This window comes from Rhinolophus sinicus, linkage group LG04, assembly GCF_036562045.2.
Source record: "Rhinolophus sinicus isolate RSC01 linkage group LG04, ASM3656204v1, whole genome shotgun sequence".
In the NCBI taxonomy this organism is placed as follows: Eukaryota; Metazoa; Chordata; class Mammalia; order Chiroptera; family Rhinolophidae; genus Rhinolophus; species Rhinolophus sinicus.
The window spans coordinates 156,221,879-156,230,832 of NC_133754.1; the positions used below are offsets into that span (position 1 = coordinate 156,221,879).

At 55.4% G+C, this 8,954-nt stretch overlaps 1 protein-coding gene across 1 annotated transcript; it reads right to left on the reverse strand.

The window, feature by feature from the left end:
* Nucleotides 1-945: 945 nt before the first annotated feature.
* Nucleotides 946-6,796, reverse strand: AQP3 (aquaporin 3 (Gill blood group)). Its single transcript, XM_019734301.2, has 6 exons — nucleotides 6,601-6,796; nucleotides 3,546-3,672; nucleotides 3,042-3,179; nucleotides 2,590-2,708; nucleotides 2,042-2,259; nucleotides 946-1,955 (listed from the first exon to the last, which is right to left on the reverse strand). The coding sequence occupies exons 1-6, from the start codon at nucleotides 6,706-6,708 to the stop codon at nucleotides 1,787-1,789; spliced, it is 879 nt and encodes a 292-aa protein (XP_019589860.1). The 5' UTR covers nucleotides 6,709-6,796; the 3' UTR covers nucleotides 946-1,786.
* Nucleotides 6,797-8,954: the final 2,158 nt, after the last annotated feature.

Consider the following 8,954-nt stretch of genomic DNA (forward strand, 5'->3'; position numbering starts at 1 on the left):
CAGAGTCAGTGAGTCTAACCCTGGCCATGCAGGACACAGATATGCTTCAGACTGAAGAACTAAAGCAAAAGGGAAGACAGGTGAATGGAGCTGTGGTCTCTGGGCTCAGACAACTGACAGAAGATGGTGGAAGAGTGAGGAAGAGCAGGGATGACTTCCTGGAGGAGGAGACATTAGAGAAGATCAGGATTTTAGTGAGCGGACACTTTGGAGCCAAGGTTCTAATGTGGGAAGGCACAGGAGCACACAAAGTAGTGTGGGGTGGATAGAGCACGGTGAGGGGATGGGTGGAGACAGGGGCCAGGTCCTGGAGGGCCTGAAGGTAGAATGGGTTTTTGGATTATCTCTGGATGGCGAGAAGAGCCGTGGAAAAAAGGCCCACTTTCAGCAGAGGTTTCAGAAAGATCCCTCTGGTTTCCTGTGCGGTCTGACTGGGACAGGTCTAGAGGCAGGGAAGCTGCTAAGGGAGCTGTGACCAAGGTCTGGGTGGAGGTGATGGAGCCTGAACAGCTGCAAACTGTAGAAGACAACATAGGTTCCCAGTCTGATTGGTCTCCACCAGCAAGAGGGAGCTCACTACTTCTTGGGTAGCGAGTCCTCCCCTTGGGGTAAGTCTGCCTGGGAGAAAGTTCTTGCCTAGGCCAGGCTCAAGCTAGTCTTCCTGAAGTGATGGGGTGGGGGGGTATAGGGATCAGGAAGGAGATGCCATTCATTGTGCTGGGACTCTCAGGAGGATGGAAGTTTGGGGGAAAGTGTGGGACCACTGAGCCAAGCTGAGATGAAGAGACTCTCTGACCTGTCTGTGTAACTGCCCCCTGCCCACCAGGGTGCCCTGGCCAGGATAAACACCCTGCTGGGCACCCTGGGTATATGTGGCCAGACACACTGAAGCTCCTTAACTGACCTCAGAAAAACAGCAGAGCAAACAGGAAAATATGTACACAATTGGCGGTTTTAAGCATACATTTTATTTATTTATTTTATATAAAAGGCAAAAGAGCACATGTTCTGAGTGGAAGATTGAAGGAGTGAAAACCAAACATAGAGTAGGGCCTCCAATCCCCATCCCTAAAACTGTAACATCGGCTATATTAAAAAAAAACCACAAAAAAACGAAGAGCAAAAACATGAAACTAATGACCTGTACTGCACCTCACCCTCTCATGCCTACATTATGACAGAAACATGTTATTCGGCTCCTGCTTATGTACAGCCAAAGGTCCACACCTGGGCTGTGGCCCCCTCTTCCCAGCCCCACCAATATTCCCACCCTACCTCCCCCAAAGCCTCCCCTAAGCCCGTGCTTGGAAAACAGGGCAGATACACACATACTCAGAAATACATATATCTGGACCCTCCTCCACATGGAGCCCCTGAAACATGCAGACCCCAGCACTTTCCTCACTGTGAGGTGGACACATCACTGTCCCTTTCCTCTAGGCTCCCCTCACAGCTAGAATCCACTCTACTTGTTCCCTTGCCCTGAATATCTGGGAAAACACATACGCACGTGCACACACGCTCACACACCCACTTGCCCATTCCCTCCCTTTGGGATACAAAGGGTTATGTTGGCCCTACACCCTGTCCCACCACAGTTTAAGGACTAAAGTCCTATCTGGGCAGAGTCTGGTAGAAAATCCTGGAGGGGGCTGTCCAGTGGGTGGGGGCAGACTAGGAACTTCTTAGCCTGGGAGGGGGTTCACGAAGGGGGCTTCTAGGGAGCAGCCCCTGCACAGTCAGTGGATGCTCCCGGAAGAGGGGCAGAGGGATGGCCCCTGCCCACTCAGACCTGCTCTTTGTGCTTCACGTGGGCCAGCTTCACATTCTCCTGCTCAGTGGAGGGTGGAGGCAGGTCCAGGTGGCAGCCGATCATGACCTGGTACACGAAGACTCCCGCAATGGAGCCCAGGAGTGGGGAGACGATTGGCACCCACCACCAGTGGCGGCCAGTCCTGGGGGACAGGATATGTGGTTAAGGGTGGGTGGCACAAGCAGAAGGGAGGCAAACTGGGGCAGGCCAGGTGGGGATGGCACTCACGTGAAGACTTCCGAGCCCCAGCCCGCGATGGCAGTGAAGAGGCGGGGCCCGAAGTCCCGGGCGGGGTTGACGGCATAACCCGAGTTGAAGCCCATGGAGGTGCCGATGACCAGGACCACCAGGCCCACGGTGAAGGCCTCCAGGCCTCGGGGGACGGGGTTGTTGTAGGGGTCCACAATGGCCAGCACACACACAATGAGGGAGGCTGTGCCGATGAACTGGAGAAGGGAGAGTGGGGTGAGGAGTAGCCCCCACCCCACCTTCTGGTCCCTCCTTCCAGCCTCCGGCTTCCCTCCAGCTCTTAGACTCTTTTCACCTCCCGCATTCTGCTCTCTAGGGCAGTGGTGCTAGGCTTTTTGTAGGCATAAGGATCCCCTGGGGAGCTGGTTAACTGTAAGTCCCTGCCACCCTGATTCGGATGTAGATGCCCCCATGTATTGAGAAGTGCTGCTATAGACAAGGAGTCCTGTCCCTTAGCCAGCCCATCAGCAACCCCGGGCAGCCTAGACCCCTTCTCTGTGTTCCCCTCACATGTCTCCAGACCATACCTGATCGAAGAAGCCATTGACCATGTCCAAGTGTCCAGAGGGATAGGTGGCAAAGATGCCAGCTGTGCCATTGGGGCCAGAGACTATAAGCTCGTTGTTGGCAAAGGCCCAGATTGCATCTGTTGACAGATTAGACCCAAGTGGGTGAGCGCAGAGGCTCGAGCAGGTTTCCCCTCTCAGGTTGGGCCCACCCTCCCAGAGGTCATGGGTGAGTGAAATCATTGCTATCTTACTCTGGAATTGGAGGTGGTAGGGTGGGTGGGGTGAGGGCCTGAGACGCTATTGTTGCCCAACTCGTTTCTTTTCCCTCGTGCCCCCCACCTTGGGCCTGTGCGTGAATGAGTGAGTCATGAGCCTAGGGCCTGGGCAGGCCCCAACTGTCTATCATCAAAAGACTTGGTGCCAGCAGGTCCCAAGTAGGAGGAGGGGGAGTGGAGGAGGGTAATGCTTACCATAATACAACCCAAAAACAATCCCAGCACCCAGGAAGGCTCCCAGCGTCTGAGCCAGGGTGTAGATGGGCAGCTTGATCCACGGCTCACGGGCCAGGAAGCACATGGCGAAGGTTACAGCAGGGTTCAGGTGGGCCCCTGGGCAGAAGAGAGATGGGACCTATTAGCCATAGCCTGCCACAGTGGGGAGGCCAGGATTCCACACCACCCTCATGTTCCCCATCTCTGGCCTGGGGGAGCAGGGGTACAGAGAAGGGTTTCTTGCATGGGATGGTGGGTTGGCCTGTAAAACAGGCCGAACTCTGCAAACCTCTGATTCCAAGGTGGGAGTTGAAGATTGTAAGTATCAAGTTCCTTCTTCACTCTTCTCCTCCAAGGGCTCAGAGCTCAGGATACAGCTATGCCCTGCCCTTGGGAATGCCCCCTCCACCTAATTCCCCAGTGGGACAACTTGTGGGAATGCTGTTGAGTGTGGGAATGACTGAGGGTGGGGTAAGACCTTACCAGAGACCTGGCCAGCGACGAGGATACCCAGGGTGACGGCAAAGCCAAAGGCCAGGTTGATGGTAAGAAAACCACCGTGGGTGCCCCTGCTGAGAATGACCTGGGCCACAGAGCCACAGCCGAACATCTGTGTCAGGAAACAGAACAAGACAGGATGGGTGAGGCCCAGCTGACTCCCAGCAACTCTCACTCCAGGCGGAAGGGTAAAGCCAGAAACCTCTGCCTGCCCCCCGTCAAGAAGAAAGAAGGCTTGTCCTGGAATTCAGCCCAAACCCCTACTGTTGCAACTGCACCCTGAAAAGAAGCAGACGTGCCTGTCCTCCCATCCCCAATGTCCTAACTCTAACATAATAGGGCCGTATGGAAGAGACTGGAAGCAAAGTCTGCAACTGGGAGCCCAGAAGATGGCTGAACCATCTGCATTGATTTTTCTTGAATCTCAAAAGGAATGGGGTGGAGGGAAACAGATTTTACTTAAGCAGTTTCTCCCCCAGCCCTTCAGGCCTGGCCCATAGCGGCAGGAAGGCTCACTCATTCCCCACCTGCAGTTGCCTCCCTCTTTGCCCCAAAGTAGAGCTCAGGCGGTGGTGGTGATGGGGGTGAGAAGTACAAAGAAATAGGGAGGAGGCCAGAAGTTAGGTTGAATCCTCTTCTCCTGAATCTGGGATGTCAGAGTCCCTGCCCCTGCCCCTGCCTCTCCCCAGAAGCCCTCTCAGTACCCTCAACCTCCTCCTTGACCTGTCCCTGCCCCAGAGTCTCCTATCTCCACCTGCTCTGACCTCTCTGCCCTCAGGGGTCAAGGGTCCTCACTCAGATTTGGAGGATCTGAGTGGCTCCTCTCACTAGCCCCAGTCCTGGCCACAGGGCAGTGAAAGTGGGAAGATTATTTCTAAGCTTTCTGCCAGGGATGGGGGGTTTCAAGAGAACTAAGATCTCTGGTGTCCTACAAGGACAGAATGTACTATATGTCTATTCCCCTGTTCAAATGTAAAAATGCTTCTGTACTAGCTGTTGCCCTGAGCTCCCGGAGTGTCCCCCAAAGCTGCTCCAGCCCCTGCCCAAGTCTCCTCTTCCATCTCCCCATAACTAAAGGTTTTGTGCCTACCAAGCAGATAGTTTCCAAGACCTGTGCAGAGGGCCCTCGGCCATTCTGATGGGTCAGTGTCCTGTTGTACTGAGTTGCTAGGCATTTTAATTATCATCCCTCAAAAACACCAAGAGATGGTGGGGAAGACAGCAGCAGTGATGCAAGGGCAAAGGTGTACAGCAGGTGAGAGCAAAGATCAGAGATTGTGAGTATGTCGGGGGGCGGGGGGCAGGCACCTGTGGGTCTGGGGCATCCTGCCAGGTTTGGCCGGCCCTGGTCTCAGTTCCTTGCCTGCCTGAGGCCCAAACCTGGCTCCATCCCAGAAGGCCTTGGAGGGAGAAGCTGTCAGAGCCAGTTCCACCACCCTGGGGCTAATCTTCCTCTTCCTTCCTTCCCTTCTCCCCCACACTCTGCCCTTACTAGGTACCCCAGAGAAAGGGTTTCCCCTCACCCCAAAGCCAGCCCTGATTCTGCCACTGCAGGCTCTAGGGCACCAACCCACAGAAGTATGCAGGCAAGCCCTCACCCACCGCTCGGGGGTCTCCGGGGCCTGCTCCTTCCTCTTCAGGCTGCCCTTTGAGATTCTGCTCTTCACTGACACCCACTGCCTCACACTCATCTGAGCCTCAAATCCTCCTTCCTGGGGCTCAGTGCTAGGCCTGACTGCTCCTTTGTGGGGGAGACAAACTGAGACTTGGGAGGGGACACAGAGGCCCCTCTTTGAATGTGGAAGACAACTTCCCCTGTCCTGGCTGCTCTCAAACAGGGGCCTGAACCATAAATCAGACAGGGAGTGGGGGGACACAAGACTCTGGGGGCAGGAGGATGATACGCAGCTGCCCCACTTCCTTCTTGGCACAGGGAAGAGAAGGGATGGGGGTGACCGGTAGGGCCACTAGTTTTGCGAGGGGGCTGTGGATATAGAATGCCCCACTGGCTTTCCCGCTGTGTGTTTCCGAGACCAGAGATGAGTCGCAGCGGTCCTCTCCCATGGAGCCTGCTACACTACCAAAGCCCGTGTGGGTGGCTCACTCCCAGCCCTACTTGCTTCCAGTTAAGCTTCTGAGTCCACAGGGGTCTGTCGGGTCTGCATTATCTAGGGTTGGGGCTGGGGCAGGAATGGAGTAACCCACCCACTGCAAAGGAGGAACTGAACCCAGAAGTAACCTAGGGGGAAAATAGTAACTGGGACAGGAAATGGAGACTGTAACTGGTGTGTCTGCCAGACCCAAGAAGTGCAAACAGAGTCACCCAGGAACAACCCAGGGGCAAAACTGGAGTAACCAGGGAGTAACTGGAACCGGGAAGTAACTCAGGCAGAAGTGTCCCACTCAGAGAACCCACAGCGCAACTCAACTCGGAGGGCTTCTTCACAGAAGCTGACAGCATCTGTCTGGGTAACTGACAGGGTCTGGGAGTCGCTCCGCATGAGGTGACACCACTTCCTTTGCGCCTGGGGAGCCAGCACCCTCACAGCTCCTTCAGGATCCTCCTTGTGCTATTTGCACCCTGATCAGTCTCCGCCCTCTGTCCCCACCTGTGGTAAACTGTCTTCATGCCACGAGAACTTTTGGACTTTCTGAGGCTTAATTATTCATTAGGGGCCAGACATCAGGACCCAAATAACCTAATAGGGGCCTCCACTGCCTCTGGGGGCTGGGGCTCTGAGAACCTGGGAGCTGTGGGAGCCTTGAGAAGGGGACTGAAGGTCCCTGACTGCAGGAGTGACAGCTGCCCCCAGCCTGTGGTGGGAGGTTAAAAAGGAGCAGTGCTGTCACTGGGAAGTCACAGCTGTCATAGATGGGGTAAAAGTTATGGGGAAAGCACACTCTGGAAAGCGTCGAGCTGGGGATCAGAGCTGGGAGAAGGGTCAAGGCTGTCTTGAAAAACACAGCTCTCGGGTGAACAGAGGGAATGGGGAGTGTAGGCGCTGGGACAGAAGGGCTTCTCCGGGTCCTCCCCACTCACCACCAGGATGAGGGTACCCAGGCACTCAGCCAGCGCCTGGCGAAGCAGCCGGTAGCGGATGTGGAGCATCTCCCCGCAGCGGGACACCAGCTCCTTCTGTCGACCCATGGCGCGAGCAAGCGGTGATAAAGACGGGCGGGAGAGACGGCTGAGCGAGGCGGGAGCGCAGCGGGCGCAGCAGCAGTGGCGGCGAGCGCCGGGTGGCGCCCTTTATAGGAGCGCGGGAGGCACAGGCCCCGCCCGCCCCGCTGCCCCGCAGCCCCACCGGCTCAGCCCCGCTCAGAGCCCGCTTAGCCCCAGGCCGGGCCGCAGGAGTGGGCGGCCACTCCCCCACCTCTGCGCGCACCTTGCCGGGTGAGGTAGGTGGGGACACTAGGTTGGGGGGAAACTAATAAGGAAGGTGGGGGAACATGGGCTGATAAGTGCCTTAGGGGTGAGGGTGGCCCAGGAGGGCACTTAGGAGAGGGGGCTGAAGGGGGATTGCGGGGCTGAGAGCCAATGGTGGGGTATAGGCATTGGAGGAGCGTGGCTGGAGAGAATGGAGCTGCCAGAGAGACCTCTTTGGCGTCCAATAGTTAGCCTTGCTGTCATCCCCCCCTTGATGGAGGTGAGAGGAAACGTTTCAGAAAGGAAAGGACCTGGCCTGGCCCCAGATCTAGAGGATGGCTGGACCCAACATGACCTCAGTCAGGAGGGAGAGGAGACCTCATAGACCAGAACCTGGTGGGCACACAGAACACACGTGCTGAGTTTCAGCTGGAGTTCATGGGCCCTTGCTCCTTGTGCTGTGAGTATATGTCACAAGTGGCATGTCCTGACCAGCTCTGTCCACAGCTGTGTCCATACATGACATCTGTTTGTGAGCCTGATCACACTTGTTGGGCATTTCTCAGGACTGGGCACATGATTGTCAAACATGGCTGAGTTAACTGAGATCGTCACACATGTGTATCTGTGTGCGTTTTGCACATGACTCCAGAGGCTGAGCTGAAGTTGTCCTAACATGCCACATGCCACATGCTTGCCAGCAGGAGAGTCCCAGATATTTTTAACCCTCTCCTCTCCCACTCTGACTGATCCTCGGTCTGTCCATTTAAGAGATTAAACTGGCTAAACTGGGGACCCTGGAGCAACCCTGAGGAGTGTCATGGGGTAACCCTGCTCCCTATGCTGCATTCAGTAATTGGGAAACTGAGGTCTGGTGGCATGGTCCCAATTCCCACAGAACTGGGAACAAATATGTCCTCACCCTAGTCCCTATGGTAGCATTGCCAGAGAAGACCAAAGAAATCACATTTTCTAGATGGATTTAAACCAGGTGGACTAAAGGCCCTGGGGATTTGTCCCATGAGGAATGGTAGTCAGAAATGAGGGCTCCAGAGGTGACTCAGACCTAAAGCAATAGGATTTAGCAACACACATTGGGTAGATTCACACATGTGTACCCACATATACACATACTTGTGTACCCTATAGACATTCACCTATAGACAACGAGCTCTGCTCACATGCTCATGGGGTCCCATTCACATGAGAGCCTGGCCATAGGCTCACACATACATGGAACCCACATACAACATCTCTCATGACCCTTGGCTCAGAGAGATACACCCTACCCTCTGAGCCCCCACAGGCTGGGAGGCCCCACGGTGAGTCAGGGAGCCATCACTGAGTGCCTGCCTGCGGCCCAACTGCCGGTCTGTGACTCAGGATGGAACCCTAGACTCTTGGTGAGGAAACTGGAAATGGGAGAATGTGCTGCCCTCTCTTGTCCCTGCCCCATGGTGTGCTTCTCAGTCCCTCACTGCCTCAGGTGGGGCTACAAAGGGAGCTCAGTGTGGGAACTGGCAAGGGGCTCCTTAACACTGAAAGAAAGTGGGGAACCCCAGCCCACATCATCTCGTCCTCACCCTGTCCCATCCTGGGACTGCCAGCAGCTGAGCCTGGCCTGGGACCCAGAACAGGGAAGAAAAACAAGGGCAGCTCTGCCCCCAGCAGGCACACACAAGGCCCCTGTACACACATGTTTGAGCTCAGCTCACATAGATGTTCACGTGTGCTGCATCGGGGGAGCAGTTCACACATACAACTGTGGATTTGTGTATCTTGTTCACATTAAGCAGCATTTATTAACACACGTGTGCTCCCAGGTGTGCATGTATACATGTGCCTACTTATAATCCCGGGGCTGCAGCTCACCACAGAGCATCTTTTTGACCCCCTCTAGTGGACGCAGCTCCACGCTAAGGCACATGGCTTGGCAAGTAGAACAAGAGTTGGCTCTCGGTTCTCTACAGCCCCAAATCAGGGCCCAACCTTCAGGACTGTGACCCCATGTACTCCCACCAAAATCA